General features: G+C 47.0%; 1 protein-coding gene across 1 annotated transcript in view; it reads right to left on the reverse strand.

Annotated features, from left to right (window-relative positions):
- The window catches only part of LOC132580027 (collagen alpha-1(XXVII) chain-like), a 406754-nt gene that overhangs the window by 79016 nt on the left and 302045 nt on the right, over window positions 1–25693 (reverse strand). The window contains 2 exon segments of the mRNA XM_060250632.1: window positions 21640–21747; window positions 25115–25168. Of these exon segments, the coding sequence (XP_060106615.1) occupies window positions 21640–21747; window positions 25115–25168 (162 nt within the window).

A 25693-nucleotide genomic window follows, 5' to 3' on the forward strand; every position in this document is an offset into this window, starting at 1 on the left:
GTAAAGAGGGAGGGGGGAAAGTAGAGAGTAGCTTCCCAGGAATATCAAAGGTTGCCAAGGCCTCTTTGAAGTAGAAAGTATGTGCCAGTTTCTCACCTCCTCCCTAGAGGCAGCAAGGACATTGCCTCTGGGGAAATGTAACCACCAACGGAAAAGGTAAGGGAAACGTTGAGAAAACTCTCACATGCAAAAGCAACCTTTTGTTTTGGGAACTGAGGGGTAGAAACAATCGCTTTGATGTAGAATGTTAAATACCAATGATTTGAACTGATCTCCATCAGTTCCAATGTCTACCAAGCTGGAGTAACTCTGAAGTATCCAATAAATGCAACTTTGTTTCAAATACCAAGTCTGCTTACTTGCGAGCTTCAATGAACCCACGCATGACATGTACAACAATGGGTAAAATACATACATTTAAACAAGAAAACAAGTTAGATTAAAACCAAAATGCATCCACAGTGGCGTCTCATTAAAGTGCTATTCAATCAGGTTTTCAAACGCTGCATTGAGGGGGAACCCTTAAGAGGGGGGGGCGGAGGAGAGAGGTGCCAACTCCGCAACCATCACGGCCCTAAGCAAAAGCCTGTCGGAACATCTCTACCTTGCAGACCCTGCGGAACTGTAACAGATCCCGCAGAGACCTGACGATGCTAAGAGTTTTTGTCCTATAGCTTTCCTCCCTGCAGGTCAGGTGATCCTCAGCATAGCCACTTTGGGCTTTCCCTTTTTCAGGAATGGAGAGCTGGCTGGAGCCAACCTTCTGTTTAATACCAAGATTAACTTGAGCTGGTTGCCCTGCACCACGTGATGACTCTCGCATTGGTTCTGGTTTCTTTTCTGTGAAATCTCAATCTTATCTTTAAAGCCACAAGGTTTCCAGGAGGTCTCCCCACCTGGCGCTGACCACATACAAACCTGTTTCGTCTCAGCAGGTCACCTGCATCGTGGCACTTTCCAAGCCTGTTGTTTTTCAGGGGTCAGCTCCCCGCCCCCTAAGTCTGTAAACCTCTGAGTCGGGAGGAGGAGACGTAGTGACTTAACTGGACCTGCACATACGTATATGTGCATGAACACTTGAACCCATGTAGTCCACAGCCTGTCGGTTCATCCTTTGCCTCTACAAAGGTGGTTCTGCATCCGGTGTAGTAAAGTTCTGTTGTTCCAAAATATCTTTTACTCCTCCCAAGCCCAAATTGTCTTCTGTTTTTTTAAGTTCAGAGGACAAGCCGTTCCAGAGCACATGGATATAACAAGGAAGCGAAGGGCATTCAGCAAAGACGACGACTGAAGATTTATACCCCGCTCTTCTCTCTGAATCAGAGACTCAGAGCGGCTTACAATCTCCTATATCTTCTCCCTTCACAACAGACACCCTGTGAGGTGGGTGGGGCTGAGAGAGCTCTCACAGCAGCTGCCCTTTCAAGGACAACTCCTGCAAGAGCTATGGATAACCCAAGGCCATTCCAGCAGCTGCAAGTGGAGGAGTTGGGAGTCAAACCTGGTTTTCCCAGATAAGAGTTTATATACTACACCAAACTGGCTCTCCAGACTGGTGAGACCGAAGTTTGCAGCAATAAGTGACCCCTCCAAGAGAACAGGCGGGGGTTTCAAAAGCAATGAACTTTGGGGGTTATGCCAAATGTTCACAATCTCCCACTCCAAGCTTACACATGGAGCAGAATGAGCTAATTGGTTCCAAGACCACCTGACATCCTGTGCTGACCCTGGACGAATCAATGACCCCGGGGTGTCTCTGCTCGTTACTTGCATGAAGCAAAGGTGAGGCAAGTGAGGGCTGTTAGGTATTTTCCCAGGGATATGAGATGGCTCATCTCCATTTCAGTACTTGGAACACAGAAGCTGAGGGGCTGTGTTTTATGCAGGCCGCTGGCCGCAGGCCATGAGATCGGCAGGACGGAATGGAACAGCTGCCGGAGCAGAGATGAAAGAATCAGATTATATAATGTTTTGGCAACGAGGAGATGAAGTTTTTCAGCAGGATTGTCTTTACCACTCCTTCATCCTGTATTAAGTTTGGCTTCTGTTTGGCTGTCGTCCTCTCAAAATAAGTGACTTTAAGGCAGGCGGTATCGATGACATGGAAACCAAGCTGGCTGATTAAATGCCACTCTCTCCCCCCACCTTCTGATTTTGGGGTCCAAAAAGATCATCATACAGCTTGGAGGCGGGGAGCACATTATTCCTGTCCTGAAACAGCTCCGTGGGTTACCCTATTCGCTTCTGAGCGGTGTTCCCTCTAAGCTGAGCTAGCTCAGTTTTTTAGCCTCTGACTCACGCATTTTTGTCTTAGCTCAGGACAAATGACCCCAGAGCAAAGTACTCTGTGCAGCGGCTCACAACTTTTATGCCAGCAGCTCATGAAGTAGAAGTTTTGCTCACAAGACTTTGCAACTTAGAGGGAGCATTGCTTCTGAGCCTAATTTAAGGTGCAGTATCCCCCTTTAAAGCCCAAGACAACCTGGGACCAGCCAATTTGAGGGACTGCTTCTGCTGATTTGAACCTGTACACTATCTTAGATCCTCTCAGGATGGCCTCCGAAGGGAGCTCACAAGCACAGGTCTCTGTCTGGTCACCACCCTGGGCTCGATCCTTTCCGGCAGCGTCTCCAGATCATTGGTTAGGTTTGCCAAAGGAAGTGAGGAAGGCACCTCCTCTGGCCCAATTCCACACACAGGGTAAGGCTGCTGCTTTCTGGCATTAGGCTGGGGGGTAGATTACGTCTGCACTGGATCCCAAGAGCTGCTCCTATTTTAGATTCTGTGAAGATTTTTATTCCGGCCTCTTTGGTTGTCTTGTTATTCCATCTGAGTTGCTGTTTCCAGTAAGAAAGTCAGGATAAAATGTTCTGATCAATCAGTCTCACGGGGATTTCAGCGCAGTTGGTCAGTAATATACGTAACTACATTCCAATCCCACCCACAGTTCTCAAACTGTTCTTTTGCGCGGTTCTCAAAAGAGCCCTTTCATCCTCACCTGCCTCACAGGTTACCTGTTGTGGGGAGAGGAAGGGAAGGAGATTATAAACCACTCTGAGACTCCTTTGGGTTGTGAAGAGTGCGGTATATAAACCAACTCTTCTTCTTTTCCAAAGACTGAATATCTCTGTATACCAGGAAGCTGCTTCGGTGCTGTGGCGGGCATAACCATAATGGGCCCATGTGCCTTTGGAAGATGATGGATTTATATACCGCCCTCCACTCCGAATCTCAGAGTGGCTCACAATCTCCTTTATCTTCCTCCCCCACAACAGACACCCTATGAGGTGGCTGGGGCTGAGAGAGCTGTCACATCACCTGCCCTTTCAAGGACAACCTCTGTCAGAGCTATGGCTGACCCAAGGCCATCCCAGCAGGCGCAAGTGGAGTAGTGGGGAATCAAACCCGGTTCTCTCAGATAAGAGTCTGCACACTTAAACACTACACCAAACTGGCTCTCTGTCTCACAGTAGGTACAGAATTCCTCCTGTATGTCTGAAACAAACTCCTCATGACAGCCACAGGTACTTTGTACTGAGAAAGTCAGCAGTGAGATTATGCCCTACGAAAGAGTTTTCTAGAGCTCAGTAATTACCGGGGGGAGGGGGCAGGCAGGAGAATAAGGCCAGAGTCGTGTATGAAGCAGTAGGGTCTAGAGTCTCCCCACACCCTTTGGCTTCCTTTGCTTTGAGTTTTCTTAGCTCCTGCTCCCTTCAGCAAAACCCCACCACTAAGGACACTCTTTGCATAGGAATAATTGACCTCCAGGTTCATTTTTGTTGGATTTCGGAACAGCTGGCCGGCAGACGGGAAACTGCTGCAGCTTTGCATTGACTGCTGCCTGTTTTTCTTTGAATAGTGTCGTATGTGTTCTCGGTCTGCGCTTTAAATCATCCATTGTGGTTGAACAAATAACTTCTCTTCCAGCTTCCTCCTTCGGATGGGATCAAGCCCATCGGTAATGTAGATACGCACAGCAGGGAAGCAGCTCAGACTCAACGGCCGGCCTGCTTTGGGCCTCGAGCCATTCGGAAAGCATCACTCTCCAAAAACACAGTTGGATGGTCTTTGGGGAGGGCCCCACCACCAGGGGGCAGTAGGAAGTGCCTGGGCAGCACAACTGGATGGGGGGGAAAGGTAAAGGTAGTCTCCTGTGCAAGAACCAGTCGTTTCCAACTCTGGGGTGACGTTGCTTTCACAATGTTTTCACGGCAGACTTTTTACGGGGTGGTTTGCCATTGCCTTCCCCAGTCATCTACACTTCCCCCCCCAGCAAGCTGGGTGCTCATTTTACCGATCTCGGAAGGATGGAAGACTGAGTCAACCTCAAGCCAGCTACCTGAACCCAGCTTCCACCGGGATCAAACTCAGATCGTGAGCAGAGCTTAGGACTGCAGTACTGCAGCTTTACCACCCTGCGCCACGGGGCGAAAGCAGACCTTAATTTCTCAAAAGACCATTTGCCAGAGCCTGGCTAGACACATGGCATCCATTACAAGAAAAAGAATGACAGGTATGCCTATCGTGCAGCAGACTGAGTTGGCAGAGGGGGCAGAATGGACAGCACCGCTTCATTCTGCAGGTGAGGGATCATATTCTGAATGCTCCCTTATGTGGAAAAAGAAATAAACTTTGCAAGCAACAATGACAAGCATGACAGAGCAACATCTCCCCCCACACCCCGTGCTACATTGAACATATGAACATATGAAGCTGCCTTATACCGAATCAGACCCCTGGTCCATCAAAATCAGCATTGTCTTCTCAGACTGGCAGCGGCTCCCCAGGGTCTCAAGCTGAGGTTTTTCACACCTATTTGCCTGGACCCTTTTTTGGAGATGCCAGGGATTGAACCTGGGACCTTCTGCTTCCCAAGCAGATGCTCTACCACTGAGCCACCGTTCCTCCTACATTTTCTTTCCTTTTGCAGGGGAGGGTTCCCCCACCCCAGCACCGCATCTCTGAGCTGTAGCCTCGTGGTATTGCACTACCTCCTTCTGCCATGGGAAAGAAGACCTTGACATTGAAATTTATTCTTTATCTAATCAATCCACTGGTACCCCACCTTTCTCCCCAATGGGGACACCAAGGTGGCTTACGCCATTTGACCCTCTCCCAACAACCTATGACGTAGGCTAGGCTGAGAGTGCGAGTGGCCCGAAGTCACCCAAGCGAGCTTCCATGACGCGAATGCCGATTCGAACCCAGGTCACCTAGGTATTAGTCCAACGCTCTTAATCACTACACCACACTGGGAATTGTGCCCCTGAAGGCAGGGAGAGAAAGATGGAGGGGATTATAACTACAACCACTATCTTCTTCACCCAAAGGGTGATTAACAAGTGGAATTCACTGCCACAGGAGGTGGTGGCGACTACAAGCATTGCCAGCTTCAAGAGGGGATTGGATACACATATGGAGCAGAGGTCCATCAGTGGCTGTTAGCCATAGCATATTGTTGGAACTCTCTGTCTGGGGCAAGTGATGCTCTGTATTCTTGGTGCTTGGGAGGGGCAACGGTGGGAGGACTACTAGTGCCCTGGCCCCACCAATGGACCTCCTGGCGGCACCTGGGTTTTTTGGCCACTGTGTGACACAGAATGTTGGACTGGATGGGCCACTGGCCTGATCCAACATGGCTTCTCTTATGTTCTCTTTTGTTCTTCTGTTCTTTTCCCCTCTACCCTTGATTTCTTCTTGTATCTAGTAGCTAATTCTATTAAAGAGAGGGATGTGGAAGCAAAGACAACTCTTAGCTATGGAGACAGAACACTGCCACATTTCATTCTTCTGTTGTTTACTAACCTTGGGGGTCATTTTAGATTGGCAGAATATAGATGTTTAAGGGAATACCCCAGAAAACTATTCAAGGCAGCTTGCAGAGTAAAACAACAACAACAAAATCATTTTTAATCCTTTTTTCCCCTCACAGAATCACATCCCCGGTGAGCCCTGCTCCACGCCCAAAAGATGGCAAGAAACCTCCAGGATCCCTGGCCAAACTGACCTGGAGAAAATCTGCTGCCTTTTATAAGCATCATTAGGAGAAAAAAAAACTTGTCGAGGGAATGAAAGCAAAACCGGGCTCACTGTGCTGAACCTGGCACCTTGGAAATACGGCGAGAAACCAACCAAGAACAGATTAAAATCCAAAGAAAGAAAGAGAGAGAGACCCCAATACATGCTGGAGGACAAAAAAAGAGGACAGAGCAGGGGCGGCCAAACTTGCTTAAGAGCCGCATCGAATAAATGCCAGATGTCTGAGAGCTGCAAGACAGGAAAGAAGAGAGGGAGGGAGGAAAGGAAAGCAAATAGATGAGGGAGGGAGAGGTAGAAAGAAAGCAACTTTAACTGGAAATGCATTCTCCAAGCTGCCAGCTGGCTTGGCTTGGACAAGTGATTTAAAGAGACAAATGCCTTATCCGAGCTGGCTGACAGGGCAGTGGGGGCTTCAAGAGCCACACAATATGTGTGAAAGAGCCACAGTTTGGCCATCCCTGACCTAGAGCTAATGTAGGAAGGCCAAAGAAAACTCAGCAAAGAAGTGCATTAAAACCACCCCCTGAAATTGGCCTATATTGCTATGCAGGTGGATCACATGAAGAACTGGGGGGACCCGCCAGGGAGGATGCCCCACTCAACACCCAGTCATTTCCTAATGTTCTTCAGCATTTCTTATGGGACTCTCCTCTTAAGTAACACTGATCAAGAGAAGCCTTTGTCCCACAAAGGACAGCCTGCAAAGATTCAGGAAATTAGAGGGATTATTAGGGCTGGGCCCTTGAAAACATCAGCAGTTCAAACTGATCAGAAACACATTTCCTATGTGCTCTCTCTCTGACTAACAGAAGCTCGCAAAGAACTATGTGGGGGACACAGCCAGAGAAAGAGAAAAGATAGCGGTTGCACCCATGGCTGGTGTGTGGGAGTAGGACAAGTAGGCGGCCACCCAAGGCTCCACCTGGCCTAGGGAGCACCGCCAGGTGTCTCGTCTCCCCAAGCACAGTGTGGGCATGGAGCAGACGGTGTGTGTGCAGTGCGTTCCTCAGAGCCCAGCAGGGATAAATTAAACAATGGTAAACGCTGCAGAAGAGCCAATTGCAGTTTCTAAAAACTGGCTCCTGTTAAAATTGTCTGCTGCCACTCCTCCTTCCTACCCTACTCGAAAAGGCCAAGGGGTGGGAGCCCTAGCTCAGTGGTAGAGCATCTTTCTCGCATGCACAAGGTCTTGTCGCCGGCACCTCCAGCTAAAGGATCAAGTAGTATTCTCACAATTTTTATTGCTTCATCTCACAATTAAAAAAAAAATTCAAAATAAAAAAAACCCTATAAATTAAAAATGTAAATAGTTTCAAGTTTCTTCATTTCCCCTACAATTCTCTGTTTTTTTAAATTCCGGGGGGGGGGGGGTGCTAGTGGGCAGCTCTAAAAACCCTAGCACCGGCCCTGGTTGCACCCGGAGAGGGCTAACTTGGCCAGGGCTGCTGAAGAAGCATCAATACGTGGTGTTTTTCAAGGAGGCAGTGTGCTGGTCAACCGAAGCTCTTTCCTTCACACCACTATGAGGGAGGCTACTGAACTGCAACGCAGGGCTGTGTTCAACTGGCTACCCCGCCCCTGTCATTTTCACCTCTCCCCCTTGCGCAAATCAAACCTTCGAGTCTTCGTTTTCGTGCCACTTTCTCCCGGAAAATTTACTGCTTCCAATTTATTTTAACTTTGGCCTTTATTTTGGTGTCAGCGGTGTAAAAACGGAGGGGGGGGGATTAATGCTTTAATGGCCTTCCGAAGTGATATCAAAATGCCATTAAAGAAATTAATGAATCAGGGAGCCCAGTGACAAAAATGAGCGGAACCGAAAGGCTCACCATGACATACAAAAATGGAAAGAAATGGAAAGAAAAGTGGAGGAAGGAGGGTCAGGCCGCAGTGATACCAAAAGGAATGAACAAACCTACTGTTTTCTAGTGGATCTGCTCATTCCTTTCTGTATCACTGCGGCCTGGCCCTCCTTCCTCCACTGCTGCAATTAACTTCAAATCCCACAGTCCCAGCTGTTAGGCTCGTTATGGCATTAAGCACGACAGTACATACGTTCCCACCAAGTGTAAGAACATATGGTGTCAGGGACTGGGAGCCAGACTGGTGTAGTGGTTAAGCGTGCAGACCCTAATCGGAGAGAACCAGGTTTGATTCTTGTTATGTATGTGGACTCAGCTGAAGACTATGGATGTTCCTGCCTGGCTCACTGGAGCCATACGGACTGAGCCTGGGGACTTGGGAACAATGGGCAGTAGGATCCAAATCTCTGCTGCCCTCCACCAATCACAAGCCCCCGCCAGTTTGAATGATCCAATAACATGCTTGCGCAGGAACCAGGAGCTGTATATAAGTTTGGCCCCATTGGCTCAGTTCTCAGTCTTTACTGTGCAGCCACCTACAATGCTGTACCCAATAAAGAGCTGTTATTCACTACCACCTCGCCTCTTCAATAACCCACTATGTTATAATTCCCCACTCCTTCTCATGCACCTGCTGGTGTCACCTTGGGACAGCCACAGGTTCTCAGCAGAGCTGTTCTCTCAAGGGCAGCTCTGGGAGAACCCTCTCAGCCCCAGCTATCTCACAGGGTGTCTGTTGTGGGGAGGGGAAGGGAAAGGAGATTGTAAGCCACTCTGAGCGAAGGGCGGGGTATAATCCAATCTTTTCTTCTTACTTCAAGATCAGCGGGTGCAGAAGAAATATTGCTTTCTGCAGGAGCAAAAGCAGGTAAGGGTGGGCTGCATTGAGTAACAGCAGCTTACACCGCCATGCATGGGGAACTGCAACCAGTCTGGTGTTGCCAGCATTCCATTCCAAAATCAGAAACTAGGATGGGGCTATATAGATGAGGGGGTGAACATATGAAGCTGCCTTCTACTGAATCAGACCCTTGGTCCATCAAAGTCAGTATTGTCTTCTCAGACTGCCAACGGCTCTCCAGGGTCTCAAGCTGAGGTTTTTCACACCTATTTGCCTGGACCCTTTTTTGGAGATGCCAGGGATTGAACCTGGGACCTTCTGCTTCCCAAGCAGATGCTCTACCACTGAGCCACCGTCCCTCCCCTATGTGAGTGGCTATGTGGGGTGTGGCTATGCAGTTAAGAGAAGTCTTGTTATTCAATGCCAGTCTGAGTAGACAATACTGACTTTGATGGACCAAGGGTCTGATTCAGTATAAGGCAGCTTCATATGTTCATAATGGCTGGGATCACCTTTCATCACATTCCAGCATGAGCAAGAAGGAGTTTGAGGAAGAGCTCTGCAGATGAAGGAATAAGTGCCGGGGTATGTAGATAGGCAAAAGCTGTTGAATACATACATACAAGAACGTAAAGGAATACAACTGGTATGTCAACAAAAAACAACAACAAAAGGCATTCTGGCTACTGCTACTACCTGCTTAGCCGAAAGTGGTGGCAGAACAAAGGTAGCCAAACTGCATAACCTGCTTTAAATAAAGCAACACATATTCCATTGATAGCGGGCAAGTTTCATGCTCTCACGGTGCATTCACACTACACTAAATAATGCATTTGACATCCATATCTTTGCTATTCTTACACAGTAAAAACCCAGATGTAAAGTGCATTATTTAGTGTAGTATGAACGCACCATCAGAGTCTCTGCCCTCTAAACTTGCATCTTTCCCATCTCATCTGGATTCTACTTCAAACTCCTGTGCCCAACCACCAGTTCACAATTGTGAGGGCTGCTCCCAGTTGAAGCAACATAGAGCTTCCTATCACCAGCATATTGATGTCACCCACACGGTGATCACGCACAAAATAATGCACTTTCAATCTACTTTCAGTGCACTTTCCAGTTGGATTTTACTGCGTGAACTGGCAAAATCCAGTTGGAAAGTGCACTGCAAGCAATGTTCCCTCTAAGCTGCAGAGTCTTGTGAGCAAAAATTCAACTTTGTGAGCTACTGGCATTAAAGTTGTGAGCTGCTGCATAAATTAGTGTGCTCTGGGATCATCCTTCCTGAGCTAAGACAAAAATGTGTGAGTTGGAGGCTAGCTCACACTAACTCAGTTTAGAGGGAACACTGACTGCAAGTGGATTGAAAGTGCATTATTTAAGTGTGTGAGATCCCAGTCTCAAAGGGTGTTTTTACACTGACAGTTTGTGACTATCATCGCATTGGAAACCCACCTTTCACATTACCTAACGTTATCACAACTGTTTTGCATCGTTGCTACCCAAAGCATCTACATTTGTTTTGATGAGATGAGTTTCGGAGCTGCTGCTGCTGCAACGTTTTTCTCCACACTAGTTTTGATCTGGTCTTTTCTCTACAGGTGTTTCAAACTTGTATTGTAGAAGTTTTCATGGTTTTAAAAGACTCCTCCAAAAACCACCACAAGGTGCAGTAATTTGCATGAGAACTGACAGCGCTTGACATTTTTACATATCATTGCTTGCCTCATCTAGTAATTTAAATTTGTATTGTTTTTGCAGTGTTGACACGATTTCCAAGCAATCGTATACATTTAAGTAAGCACTGGTATTCCCTCTGATCAGAGACCACCCCCCCCCCAAAAAAATTGAAATGCTTAAATGTTAAAGAAAATAATTAAAGCAGAACAGTGGCAAGTGATTTGAAGACTCTAACACTCTGGATCAAACTGAAAAAAACACCCAATGCTCAGTTAAAAAGGAATCAGAACAGATTCCAGTATCCAGGAAATCCTGGGTTGTTCTGCTGCCTTGTATTGAATCAAACTCCTCTACACTGGAAGATGGGACATTTCTCCATAGAGCTGGAAAGATCATCAGGGTGTGAGGTGGGGGATTTCTTCAGTAGAAGTTCAATCATTCTTTCTTATAACAGCCAGTTTCAGTGAAGAGTATTAAGTACTTTCTCTACCCTGACCGCAAATAAGTTTGGTGTTACTCCGGAGAACCCCAAGGAATTTACTCCCTCCGGAGGGAGACGGGGAAAGAATGAGCCCTTTGAGTCTGAGTCAAACGAGAGAAGATGCCAAGAAGTAAGGATTCATATCAGACTGTGGCTCCTACTAACTCCAAACAAATACCAGCTGGGAACAGCTTTCCTCTCCTAGAATGAAATCCCAGAGCGAAAAGGCTCAGCCAATTCATTCAAAGAACGAAGCTCGTCTCCTTCTCTCCAGCACATAACATAAGGGAGACTCCCCCCCCCCCCTTTTCGATTCACAGGATCAGTTTTACGTACTGTGGAATTTCGGTAGGAATCCTTCAGAGAATTCCCAAAAGAACTTCAAAAACTGAAGTACAGCTGGGGTGGCAACCAGGGGAGGGTAGTAAAGGCTTTATTCAGCAGATGGTGAAGGATCCAAGAGGCTGAGGCCCAAATACCAAAAAAAGCAAAGTTACAATGAAGAAGACTGCAGATTTATACCTCGCCCTTCTCTCTGAATCAGAGTCTCAGAGCGGCTCACAATCTCCTTTATCTTCCTTCTCCACAACAGACACCCTGTGAGGTGGGTGGGGCTGAGGGAGCTCTCCCAAAAGTTGCCCTTTCAAGGACAACCTCTATGAGAGCTATGGCTAACCCAAAGCCATTCCTGCAGTTGCAAGTGGAAGAGTGGGGAATCAAACCTGGTTCTCCCAGATAAGAGTCTGCACACTTAACCACTACACCAAACTGGCCCAACCTTGCCAAAAAAGTCAAATGTCTATAACATCAGGAACCAAAGTGTGATGTTTTTGAGAAAAGAAGCTATTCTGTTGGAAGAGATGGGCTACAGTAGCTGTGCTGCTTGTTTCTCCTTTTCAGTTCCATGGTAGAAAACCTTCAGTAGGCTCTAGAGCCTATGCTTCTCTGTGTAAATGATCAAGCAAAGGGTTCCCAGTTCAACTCGAGTGATGGCTGACATGGAGAAGAACACTCCACTTTAGGCAACATCACCTAATACAAAACCCACACATTCATTCCAAGAAGTTTCTCTGTTGGTCGGACAGAAACAGGAGAGCAGTTAAGTGCTCTCAGGCACCCCCATCCCAGTAAGAACAGTAAGAGCCCTGATGGATCAGACCAGTAGTCCATCTAGTCCAACATCCCGTCATACACACTGGCCACTTGGAGCGCCAACAAGGCATAGAGGAGTTCCCCCGATGTTGCCTCCCAGCACTGGGATTCAGAGGTTCATCACCTCTGAATGTGGAGATTCCACTTAGTTAACATGGTTAATAGCCACCGATAGATCTATCCTCCATTAAGCCATCTAGTCCCCTTTTAAGCTGTCTGTGGCCATCACTACATCCTCTAGCACATTTTAATCACTTGCTGCAAAAAGAAGTTATTTCTTTTTTCCATCCTGAATCTACTTCCCACCGACTTCATTAGAAACCCATAACCTCTAAAATTTTGGGAAAGGGAGAAAAAGTCATCTCTGTCCACTCTCCCTACCCCCTGCATAAATTTTTAAACCTCTATCATGTGCCCCCTCAGTCAGGGGTGGAATTCTAGCAGGAGCTCCTTTGCATATTAGGCCACACCCTCTGATGCAGCCAATCCTCCAAGAGCTTACAAAAAAAAGCCTTGTGAGCTGCTGGAGGATTGGCAACATCAGGGGTGTGTGTGGCCTAATATGCAAAGGAGCTCCTGCTAGAATTCCACCCCTGCCCTCAGTCATCAGAGCTCTTTCGCCAGGCTTTCAGTCGAGGCAGTAGGTGTTGCTGCCCCCCTCATTCCATCCCAGCACTACAAGATCTGCTCGACCTGCACAACAGGTCACTTCTGGGAGGCAGAATCTGCCATCTTAGTCTGTCTAATTTTAGATTTTAAACTGTCTAATTTTAGATTTTAAAATTTAGATTTTAAATTTTAGATTTTTTACTGTTGACTGTTTTTATGATGTAACCCACCCTGAACCTGTTCCACGGGAAGGGCGGGCTAAAAATCGAATTAAATAAATAAATAAAATCTCTTTTCTAAACTAAGAACATAAGAGAAGCCATGTTGGATCAGGCCAGTGGTCCATCCAGCCCAACACTCTGTGTCACACAGTGGCCAATACATGTGTGAAGGAAACAATATATGTGTGAAGGAACCAATATATGTGAGAAGGAAACAGGTAAAGGGGAATGGCTATGGGGGAGTTCAGGGGAGAGAAAAATGAAATTGCACAGGAGGGGAACAGAGCCCCCCCTCCTGCAAATCCTTGCAAGTCCCCCACATTTTGTATATAATTCTGAACATGACCATAAATGTGAATCATTAAATCCACAGATTAAGGCCATATATAGAGAACAGAGAATTCCCTGCACACTTGGGGGGACATTGTGGTTTGTATAAAAATCCCAAGCATTTTTAAAGGGGGGGGGGTTTACAAAAAAACCCAACTGAAGAAACATCTGTACTTAAAGGACACACGATGCGCAGCAGGGTGGCTAATAGGGATGACTGAGGCAGTGGGGGAAGAAGGAGGAAGCAGTGATAGGAAGGGTGAAGCAAGCACTGCTCGGAAGGCAGGCGGTTGGCAGCAAAGGCAGCAAGGGAGGGCAGGGCACCAGCAAGTCAGGCAGTGGCAGCAGAAGTGTGAGGAACAAACATGCAACACAATGAGTAGAAGGAGGTGGTGAGGATAAGGTTGCTGGAGATCTCTCACTATTACAACAGACCTCCAGGCAACAGAGATCAGTTCACCTGGAGAAAATGGCCACTGTGGAAGGTAGGCTCTATGGAGTCCCTCCCCCTCCTCCAAACTTCATCCTCCTCAGGTGCCACCCCCATAATCTCCAGATATTTCTCATCCTGGAACTGGCAGCCCCAGGCAGGAGAGTGAAAAGGTGCGTTCAGAATGCTGTTGGAAGAAGCAAGGAGCCAGCGGGAGCGCAATTTCCCCTTCCTTGCAAGTTCCTATGGGGGTCCCTGCTCGTTCTTCAGCATATCTGGAGATGATTAGGGAGATATTCCCTACCTTGCCTCAGGTTGACTTGGGTTTACGGCTTTCGAGATTGACAGGAGCCACCCGCTTTACTGTTAGAGAGAATCGTGAGTGGCAGGAGTTTAGTCATGATTCAGTGAATGATTTACAAAAGGGAGAGGGATCAAGCCCCTGGAATGATTGTTCTCACATGTTGCGGCAATCAGCAAGTGGAAGTGGTTTCAAGTTATTTAACAAGACAAAAGTGATCTTAAAAAATGGAGAACTTAAACCCCGCGACTTGCTGCAAAAAAACAGAGATTTTCTTGTTTGCAGGGAATGTTGTATTGCATTACCCACGAGCTCCACAGTTACTTTCCTGGAAGTGTAAAACTTTTCTGCTATTTGATATTCACTTTGCACAAAGAGAAACACATTATGCAAACCGCAAGCAGTCGGCAACAAAGAACAATTGCCATTCCACTGCTCTCTTTCAGTCTTCTGCCAATTGGCACATTTCTTCATGCAGCCACTGGCTCACTGGTTAAGCCATAGAATCAAAGAATCTCAGTCTGAAGGGGCCACACAGCCCACCTAGTCCAGGGGTGGCCAAACTGTGGCTCTTTCACACACGTCGTGTGGCTCTTGAAGCCCCCACCGCCCCATTGGATGGTGGCTCGGAGAATGCATTGAAAGTTAAATTTGCTTTCTTGCCACCTCCACTCCACCTCCCCCCATGTATTTTCTTCCTTCCTTCCCACCCTGTCTTGCAGCTCTCAAACATTGATGCTTATTCTATGTGGCTCTTATGTTAAGCAAGTTGGGCCACCCCTGATCTAGTCTGACCCCTTGCTCAATGCAGGATCAGCCCAAAGCATCCCTGACAAGTGTTTGTCCGGCCTGCTGCTTAAAGACTGCCAGTGAAAGGGAGCTCACTACCTCCCTAGTCAACTGAGTCCACTGCTGAACGACTCTGACTGTAAAAGAGTTCTTCCTAATATCCACCTGGTATCTTCCTGCCCTTCATTTAAACCCATTCTTGCAAGTTCGATCCTCTGCCACCCACAGGAACAGCTCCCTGCCCTCCTCTAAGTGACAGCCCTTCGAAGACTAGGGTTGCCAATCCCCAGGTAGGGGCAGGGTCCCCCAGTTTGGAGGCCCTCCCCCTGCTTCAGGGTCGTCAGAAAGCGGGGGGAGGGGAGGGAAAAGTCTGCTGGGAACTCTGTTATTCCCTATGGAGATTTATTCCCATAGAAAAACATGGAGAATTGATCTGCGAGTATCTGGGGCTCTGGGGGGGCTGTTTTTTGGGTTAGAGGCACCAAATTTTCAGTATAGCATCTAGTGCCTCTCCCCAAAATACCCCCAAAGTTTCAAAACGATTGGACCTGGGGGTCCAATTCTATGAGCCCCAAAAGAAGGTGCCCCTATCCATTATTTCCTATGGAAGGAAGGAATTGAAAAGGTGTGCCGTCCCTTTAAGTGTGATGGCCAGAACTCCCTTTGGAGTTCAATTATGCTTGTCACAGCCTTGATCTTGGCTCCACCCCCAAAGTCCCCAGATATTTCTTGAATTGGACTTGGCAACCCTATCGAAGACTGAAAGAGAGCAATCATGTCCCCCTATCTGTATGTGTGTGTGTGTGTGTATGTGTGTGTGTGTGTGTGTATATATATATATATATATTTATCACACTTCTTCAAAGCATAAACTGGCTTACAAAAATAATAAAAACACATTTTCATCAAACCTTTTCAGAAAACACCAGGAAAGAAAGCTGCAATTATAGAATAACAACTAAAGGCCCAAACCATCTCAATAGTAGAGAGAAGGCTGCCCCTAAATCCTTCTGGGTAACTGTACATCGTAATAAGATAAACTACAATGAAAGAGCTAAAGAAGACGAAGACGACATTGGATTTATATTCCGCCCTCCACTCAAGAGTCTCAGACCGGCTCACAATCTCCTTTACCTTCCTCCCCCACAACAGACACCCTGTGAGGTGGGTGGGGCTGAGAGGACACTCGCAGCAGCTGCCCTTTCAAGGACAACTCCTACGAGAGCTATGGCTGACCCAAGGCCATTCCAGCAGGTGCAAGTGGAGGAGTGGGGAATCAAACCCGGTTCGCCTAGATAAGAGTTCACACACTTAACCACTTTACCAAACTGGCACTACACCAAATGTTGCAACCCTGCCGGCAGGCTCCAAGTTGTGCACAGGCCACTGCCCTGCCCTGCCAGTTTGAGAGCCAGTTTGGTGTAGTGGAACTTTTAAGAACATAAGAGAAGACATGTTGGATCAGACCAATGGCCCAATCAGTCAAAAAAAACCAAGTCCCATCGAGAGGTTCACCATTGGGGCTAGAAGCCCTCCCACTGTGCCCCTCCCCGAGCACCAAGATACAGAGCATCACTGCCCCAGACAGAGAGTCCCAACAATTTGCTGTGACTAATAGTCACCGATGGACCTCTGCTCTATATGCTTATCCAATCCCCTCTTGAAGCTGTCTATGCTTGTAGCCGCTGCCACCTCCTGTGACAGTGAATTCCACGTGTTAATCACCCTTTGGGTGAAGAAGGACTTCATTCTATCAGTTCTAACCTGACTGCTCAGCAATTTCATTGAATGTTCACGAGTTCTCGTATTGTGAGAAAGGGAGAAAAGGACTTCTTTCTCTACCTTCTCCATCCCCTGCATAATCTTGTAAACCTCTATCATGTCACCCCGCAGTCGATGTTTTTCCAAGCTAAAGAGCCCCAAGCGTTTTAACTTTTCTTCATAGGGAAAGTGTTCCAACCCTTTAATCATTCTAGTTGCCCTGTTCTGGACTATGCTATATCAACTTTTTTGAGGCACGGTGACCAGAATTGTACAGAGCACTCCAAATGAGGCCACACCATCGATTTATACAGGAGCATTATGATACTACAGATGGTGACGGTAGCCATGAAATTAAAATACGTTTGCTCCTTGGGAGGACAGCTATGGTGAACCTAGGCAGTATAATAAAGTAGAGACATCACCCTGCCAACAAAAGTTCGTATAGTCAAAGCGATGGTATTCCTAGTAGTAATGTATGGCTGTGAGAGTTGAACCATAAGGAAGGCAGAGCACGGAAGAATAGAAGCTTTTGAGTTGTGGGTCTGGAGAAGAATCTTGAGAGTCCCTTGGACTGCAAGAAGACCAAATCAGTCAGTCCTAAGGGAAATCAACCCAGACTGTTCCCTAGAAGGTCAGATGCTGAAGCTGAAGCTCAAATACTTTGGCCACCAAATGAGAAGGGAGCACTCCCTGGAGAAGACCCTGATGCTGAGAAAGACAGAAGGAAAATAAGAAGGGAACGGCAAAAGATGAGATGGCTGGACAGCGTTACTGATGTAACTAACATGAATTTGAGCAGACTTTGGAGGATGGTAGAAGACAAGAGGGCCTGGTGTGACTTTGTCCATAGCGTCGCAAAGAGTCAGATTCGACTGCGCGACTGAACAACAACAATTATGATACTGGCTGATGTGTTTTCAATTCCCTTCCTAATTCCCTTCCTTTTTATGGACAGAGGGAGCAGCAAAGATTTCAGTTTTTCACGGCTGGTGACATCATTAGGGTTTGTAGAATCTTTCAGGCTCAAGTGCCGTGTTCTACTGGAGAAAGTTTTCCTTCCAGACGTTTCGTTCTCAGCTGCAGAGAACATCCTCAGTGGCATTGCAGCCGGAGCAGGCGCTCTGACCTTCTTGGCTGCTGCGCACTGAGAGGGAGCAGCCTTCAAACATCAGTGCTAGAGACCAATGACGAGGGGGGGGGGGGCTTCAGCCCCCGTGCCCTGCTTGTAGGCTGCTCGGGGCCTCTGACTGTCCCCTGTGAGAGTCAAGATGCTGGACTGAGTGACCTGATCCAGCACAGCTGCTTCTTATGTACTTCTTACACATTTCAAACACTACACCACACTGGTTCTTTAGATGTCAGAAAGACCCCATCTCTGGCTGTTCCCCCACAAGGGCTTCTTTATTTCAACAAGCGTTCGGTCGATTTAGGAGCCTGGGGTCTGTTTCTACAGTTACCATTTGCTGTTTTATGATTTTATCTTATTGCATCTTTAAAATATCGCAGAGCGCTGTGAAAGCCGAGGAGAGGGGGGAAGCAACATATACAGTGCTGTAAATGAATAAATACCGCTGATATTGGAGACCGGCATAAAAAAGGCACATCATAAAAATTTCAACACTTGGCCAAAAAGATGGAAAGGAGGGGGCGTGGGTGGAAAGGAAAGGGGAACAGGAGTGTATGTGAATGGGTGAAGGGCATTTGTCAGTGGTGTGAAGCTGAAGTAGCAGGTGAGTTTCAAGAGTTTACAAGGGAGAAAGCTATTCCTTTCTCCACCAGGTATTATGGGACCTACGTGGGCCAGTGCTTGGTTATGAGACTGCACCATAATGCCATGGTGAAGATTGATGGAGGAAAGTGATTACAAACAGGCAGAAATATACTGGCTCCATCGTGTCCTTTAAAAAAGCAATCGAAAGAGGAAGAAGGGGGGGGGGGGAAGGCAAACAATTCAGGAATCCAGCTTGGCAGAGAGGAGACAGAACCCAGTCTAGCCTACTGAATGGAACTGTAGAACTCAATACTGTAACAGTCAATACTTACTCTCAGGGCTTTTTTTTTTTTTGAGAAGGAACACACAGGAACGCAGTTCCAGCTGGCTTGGCATCAGGGGGTGTGGCCTAGCATGCAAATTGAGCTTTTGCTGGGCTTTTCCTACAAAAAAGCCCTATGCTGAACAATGGTGATGTCAAGGGGTGTGGCCTAATATGCAAACGAGTTCCTGCTGGGGGGGTTTCCCTTCGAAAAAGGCCCTGTTTACTCTGAAGAGGTGCATGGTGACTCACGAAAGCTCCTCCCCTGCCACAATTTTTGTTAGTCTTCAAGGTGCGACTGGGCTCTCGCTCTTCTCTACTTCTACAGACAAAGCTACGCGTCTCGATTGATACTGCTTGTATGAGCGTCTTACAGTACTGCTCGTGTCGGTCCTTGAGAAATGGCTGCCTCCCTTCTGCACACTGGGCCACATTCCTCTCTGGGGCAACGTGCCATTTGTCCAGCCTGGGTGTGGAAGAAGCGGTCCGGGCACATTTCTGTGTCCGGGCACAGAAAAGCTATTCTAAAAGGGAACCATTTACACGAATCCTTGTTCTCAGGAGAAGCAGAACTGATCTTAACAAAGGCAATTTTCAAAAATGCAGATTCTGCCCTAAGGTAACTCTAACTCTGTCTTCCCACAGGGAAGGAGCATCGAGGAAACAATAATCTGCATTCCCCCCCCCAAACATTTTTCATAATTTGTTTGCTTTTGTTAATCAAAGATAAGAACTCACCCTGCTATCACTACAGATACCTTATCTCCTTAAGCAGCCCACCAAGTAATACATTTCCAAGATACCTCTAAGGCATTAGATGCCCACAACTGGAGATTCTGGCCGCAAGGTACAAGCACCTGATTCTTAAAGGGCCCACTGGACTTAAACTTGGACCAATTCCCCACTAGCCTTATGCCGCTCTCATGCTCCTCTTCGCTGCGGGGCTTCCGTCAGATTTCACACTATCTGCCCTGGGGCTGCAACTCACTCCGTCCTTTTCGAGCGGTAAACAGAAACCAGTTTTTAGAGGATCTTGTTTGCTGCGCAAAAGAGGAGGAGCTAGTTGCAGCCCAGAGATAGACAGTGTGAAATCCGACAGAAGCCCCACAGAGAAGAGGAGAGTGGCATAAGGCTAGTGGGGAATCGGCCTTGGTTCTGTTGCTTCAGACCAACATGGTTACCCCACCTGAACTGTCCCGTTAATTCTATATTAAATGCCCTTCAGGGCTCTCTGTTGATCTATAAAGATGGATCCATATTACCAGACCTAAACGTCAAAAGCTTCTTCCTGTGCTTACCAAATCTTGTCCATTGGAGTGAGGAAAATGTCTTTAAAACACCAGCAGGAGGGAGAGTAGCTTCTGGATGACTATTCAGGTTGCCGTCCTTACAGAAGCCAAACCCAGTGCTGTAATCACATTCTTAAGGACTAGAAACTTGTATTTAGGAAACATCAAACCCTCTTCCGCCACAGAAAGGTTCCAGCCTGCTGAGTAATATGCCCAATTCCTGAACTTGTGTGTATTCTAAGAATCATGGGACACATGCATTCAATGTACCCATACAGCCAAAAGAAGTTATGGTCTCATTGGATATGGAGGAAAAAATACACATGGGTTGTTCAGCAATTACAATACATATTTCCAAGCAACCTCCAGGACAACCTGAGAAAACATGTTGATAGGGGATGATGATGTGGCTCCAAGCAGCCCAGTGACACCAAGGCTCTGATCTATAGCATGCAATCAAACAAGATTTGCCCGCAATTGTCTAAAGAATAATCCACATATAACCATTTCCAACACTGCTCCAGGTTTGACCTTTCCTTTCCTTTTCCAGGTTTCTTACAAATGGAACACAGGAGCCTCCAACAGTCACACAGAGCATAAGCTTCACCAGTATCCATAGGCTGTTTGTTCTTGTAAGAAACTTGGTTGAGACACTAATTGAGAAAGGACAGAGCTCTTGAGGAAGACACGAAACTGCTTATATTAGTGGCCTGAGCGGATGTGGCCTGAATATTCCCTCATTTAAAACTCCCAGCAAGTTTAAAAAAAAAAAAAACCTGGGGAGAACAGTCCCAGCCTAGCCTATTCCTTGTTCTGCTAGTTTTCTACTTGCAAGTGCTGCTGTTTTGTTTTTTTAAATATAGGAGAGCCTTTAAGAGTCGATAAAATACTAGAGACAATTGAAACAGACGTCGTTGCACTTGGTCTTAAGGGTAGACTAACATGAGATGAAGAGAACCCTTGGAAACCTTTTCATGAAGGGCTGAAGGCATAAATTTGATTTCTATATGGCTTGTAGCACATACTTGTAAGTTCCTCAATTCTGATACGTTAACGTTTATACTAACAAACTATTAGTTATAACCTAAAGATTGTAAATCTTTATAGGCTATGAGTAACATCCGTAAACTAATGATGCAGAGTTTATGTTGAAATAACGTTACTTTCTTTTTCCTGTTTCCCTTCCCCGTTTGTATTTCCTTACCCTGTTTCCAAATATATATATATATAAAGAATGGTATTCCCGTAAATATCGAATCTGAATTGATCCAGACCATTCTACCACCTCAGGACTTGACCACCTCAGTCCAGGGGGCTTTTTTTTGTAGCAGGAACTTCTTTGCCTATTAGGCCACATGCCCCTGTTGTAGCTAATACTCCCAACAGCTCACAAGGCTTTTTTTTGTAAGCTCTTGGAGGATTGGCTGCATCAGAGGGTGTGGCCTAATATGCAAAGGAGCTCCTGCTAGAATTCCACCCCGGACTGAGGGGCACATGATAGAGGTTTAAAAATTTATGCAGGGGGTAGGGAGAGTGGACAGAGATGTAAGAAGAGCCCTGTAAGCTCTTGGAGGATTGGCTACATCAGGGATGTGTGGCCTAATAGGCAAAGGAGTTCCTGCTACAAAAGAAACCCTGCCTCATTCTGTGCCACATCCAGAGACCAGACCTTCACCCCTGTCACCTTGAGCTTCTTATCAGGAAAAGATGCACCCATGGAGGAGGAGGGCGAAAGGAACGTCATTTCTTGCTTCTACATGTGAGAATGCAAAGACCAAAAATGAAGGGGTGGGGGAAGCGATTCTGTCTACTTACTCGGACACCTGAGACTCCGGGATATCCGGGAGGGCCTTCTTTTCCTTTTATGCCTTCTTGGCCCTTCTCTCCTTTTTCCCCTTCTGCTCCTGGTTCTCCTTTGTCTCCCTGGAAAAACAAAATGGATGAACTGAATTTTCTGTCCTCCCTCAAAAGCATAAAATCGGCAGGTCACTGGAAAGAACTAGTAATGTTACAGGCAGAGGAAAGAAGAAGACTGCAGATTTATACCCTGCCCTTCTCTCTGAATCAAGAGTCTCCGAGCGGCTTACAATTTCCTTTACCTTCCTCCCTCACAACAGACAACCTGTGAGGTAGGTGGGGCTGAGAGAGCTCTCACAGAAGCTGTCTTTTCAAGGACAGTTCTGCGAGAGCTATGGCTGACCTAGGGCCAATTCCAGCAGGTGCAAGTGGAGGAGTGGGGAATCAAACCCGGTTCTCCCAGATAAGAGCCTGCACACTTCACCACCACACCAAACTGGCTCCCCACACCATTCCTTTCTCATCCTTTATTTTCAACAGGTTCCTACTAGTAGGACTCCTCCCCCTCGGAAACCCCTAGATCATCTCACAGCTCAGGATGGCTCAGCAGTAGATTCTGTCCATCCATCCTCTATCTATGATATTTTATCCCCCCTCTTCTACTCGGGGGGTTCCGTAACTAGGTCCCCTCTTATCTATGTAATCCTCGCAACAGGGGTATGAGGTAGGCTAAGAGAGAGTGACTGGCTCAGGCTCATCCCCAACGAGTTGTGTGGCAGAGCAGGGGTTTGTTCCAGGCTTTCCCACACTAACCACTTAACCATGCTGAGACCAATTTCCCACTGGCATCGCTCTGCCCCCACCTCCCCCAGGCTTCTGCTTTCCTCAGAGCAAGCAATAGATTTCCCACTAGTTGCTCCGCGGGTGCATTCTGAGCCGCAGCAACCTCCAATTCTCCGCACAGCAACGTAATCCTGAAAAGCATCTAAAAACAGCGCAGGGAACTGGCGATTGCCAAGGCTCAAAATGCGCCGGCGGAGCAACTGATGGGAAATTGATCACTTGAGCCGGAGGAAAACAGAAGCCTTCCAGGTGGAGCGATGCTAGTGGGAAACCAGTGCAGGACTCTCATTTAGCCAGGTTGGGGGCTGGGCTGAAGTCTCATTGTGAATGGCTGCGTTTGGTGACAACATGGAAGGAGGTTGTTTACATAAATGTGTTTATTCTATCCCTGATCGGTGTTTTAAATCCTGACATTAGACTAAGGGTCATTAGCTTTTCATTAACTATTCAGGAAACCTACACCAGTTTGGTGTAGTGGTTAAGTGTGCGGACTCTTATCTGGGAGAACCGGGTTTGATTCCCCACTCCTTCACTTGCACCTGCTGGCATGGCCTTGGGTCAGCCATAGCTCTGGCAGAGGTTGTCCTTGAAAGGGCAGCTGCTGTGAGAGCCCTCTCCAGCCCCACCCACCTCACAGGGTGTCTGTTGTGGGGGAGGAAGGTAAAGGAGATTGTGAGCCGCTCTGAGACTCTTCGGAGTGGAGGGCGGGATATAAATCCTATATCTTCTTCTTCTTCTTCTGATAAAGATGGAGTCATCAATATATTAATATGTAACCTCCTTTGTAATTCTGTTTGAACGTTGGTTTATGGATACATATGTTGATCTTACTCGCTAATTGTTCGTAAAGCTTGGAATGAAACCTCTTATCTTTGTTATGTCAGTTAAGTTTTAAAAATTCAATAAAACTTGAATTGGGGAAACATGAAACGAGGTTCTGATTCCATAAATGGAAAAGTCTCATCTGGTGATGATGAGACACCTGGAAAGGGAAGGGGGTCTATGCGGCCTCTTCCATTCTCCTAAAATGGGGCGCGTCTCCAGACTGAAGGAGACACCCAGGAGGATCAGGTCCCTCCTCGAAATTAAGAGGTTATTTAAAATCACCGTAAGAGTCTGAAATAAAATGCATACCACAGAACAAGGAAGTTACACACCAGCTCAAAAAGGTACTGACATGGCTAAGCTTAAAAGAGTCTATAAGAAGTACAAAAGCTTCTTTAAGAAGTGAACATTTCGCTTGCAAGGCAGAAAACAAAAAAGGGAGCACCGTCCAGCAACATAAACATATTCTGGCAACAAGGCAAAACGAAGGAGGAACTGGAAGAGCGACTCCTCGAAGATATAAACAAGGCTCATAAAGCCTTATTTAAACGTATCCGAAGGACGAAACCAGCCAGAGAGGAAGTAGGACCATTAGATGACAAAGGTACAAAAGGAGCAGAGGTTTATATAATGATAGATGGTGTAAAAAAAAATGCACAGAGAGAGAGAGAGAGACTTCTCTCACACTCGGAACTCTGGGTCACCCAACAAAATGGATTGGTAGCAGGGTCAGGGTAGAGAACAAAAAGATATTCTTCATGGACGCATTGTTAGGGGAACTCACTCCATCGAGGCATGGTGACGGATGGTCACTGGTTTAGATAGTTTTGAAAAGAGATTATAGGGGAGCCTGCAAGGAATCACAGAGAGCAGAGAGGGAAGAAGATATGTGACTGAGAAATTTTTCTCCTCTCCCTGCAAGACAAATCTCCTCTAGGATGCTTACAAATGACACAAAGGAAAGGTTAGATTCCAGAGGGCACAACTTGGCTCAAAGTCCTTTGGCCGTGGCTCAAAGGATGAACACCTGCATGTAGAACATCCCAGGGGCACTGAAAGGATCTCAGGTGGCAGGTGCTGGGAAAGACATTTCTCTTTTTGAGAGCCACTGACAGACACAGAAGACTACTCTGTGTTAGGAGGACCAATGGTACAAGGCAGTTTCATTGTTAGATGTCACTGCACCATTATAATGGACCATAACTCAACATTGAAGAACCTGTTTTGCATGCAGAAGGGCCCAAGCCCTTCATTCCCTAGTATCTTCAATTAAAGGTTCTCACAGGTAGCAGTTCTTAGGAAAGAACTTTCCCTGCCTGAGCTCCTGGACAGCTGCTGGCAGAGTAGACCATACCGAACAAAAGGTAAAAATAATCCCTTGCGCAAGCACCACTTGTTTCCGACTCTGGGGTGACGTTGCTTTCACAACATTTCCACGGCAGACTTTTTACTTGGGTGGTTTGCCATTGCAGTACTGCAGCTTACCACTCTGCGCCACAGGGCTCATTATACTGAACTAGATGGACTAAAGGTTTGATTTGATATATGAAACCTCCATATCACTGGAGGGAGTAGATCCATAGCTCAGGGGCTGAGCATCTGAACTGCACACAGAAGGTCACAGGGTCCCTTAAAGGGTCTCAGGCAGCAGGTGCTGGGAATCTCCACCTGAATCTCTGGAGAAGTGCCAGCAATCAGTGGACAGTTTCTGAGCTAGATGGATCCAAGGTCTGGCTTATTATAAGGTTCCTATTTTAAGTCCCTCCCGGAGAAAGAAGATTTGGAGGAAGCGAGATGTAAAAATATGAAAAGAGCTGCAGCTCACCTTAAGTCCATCTGGTCCAAGCGGGCCGCTGTCACCTTCCAGGCCTGGCTCCCCCTACAAGAAACACACAGACCTCCGTTACCTGTGGCAGGACTTGAACAGGAGAAGAAGAAGATGATGATATTGGATTTATATCTCACCCTCCACTCCGAATCACATAGTCTCAGAGCGGCTCACAATCTCCTTTATCTTCCTCCCCCACAACAGACACCCTGTGAGGTGGGTGGGGCCGAGAGGGCTCTCACAGCAGCTGCCCTTTCAAGGACAACCTCTGCCAGAGCTATGGCTGACCCAGGGCCATTCCAGCAGCTGCAAGCGGAGGAGTGGGGAATCAAAGCCGGTTCTCCCAGATAAGAGTCCGCACACTTAACCACTACACCAGACTGGCTCTCCCACAGCATCCTAGACTGGCCCTCAGACACACCACTCCGGGTTACCAAGTTAAGGAGCGGACACTGTCAACACAAGCACTTAAAGCGAAACAACGTTTTCAGCGCTGAGTCCGCAGCAACTTTGCAGGAGTTGACAGTGGCAGCCAATTTTACTACAGTCATTTGGAGAACTTGGAAATGAGCCCAC

The sequence above is a fragment of the Heteronotia binoei genome, chromosome 12 (assembly GCF_032191835.1).
Source record: "Heteronotia binoei isolate CCM8104 ecotype False Entrance Well chromosome 12, APGP_CSIRO_Hbin_v1, whole genome shotgun sequence".
Lineage (NCBI taxonomy): Eukaryota > Metazoa > Chordata > Lepidosauria > Squamata > Gekkonidae > Heteronotia > Heteronotia binoei.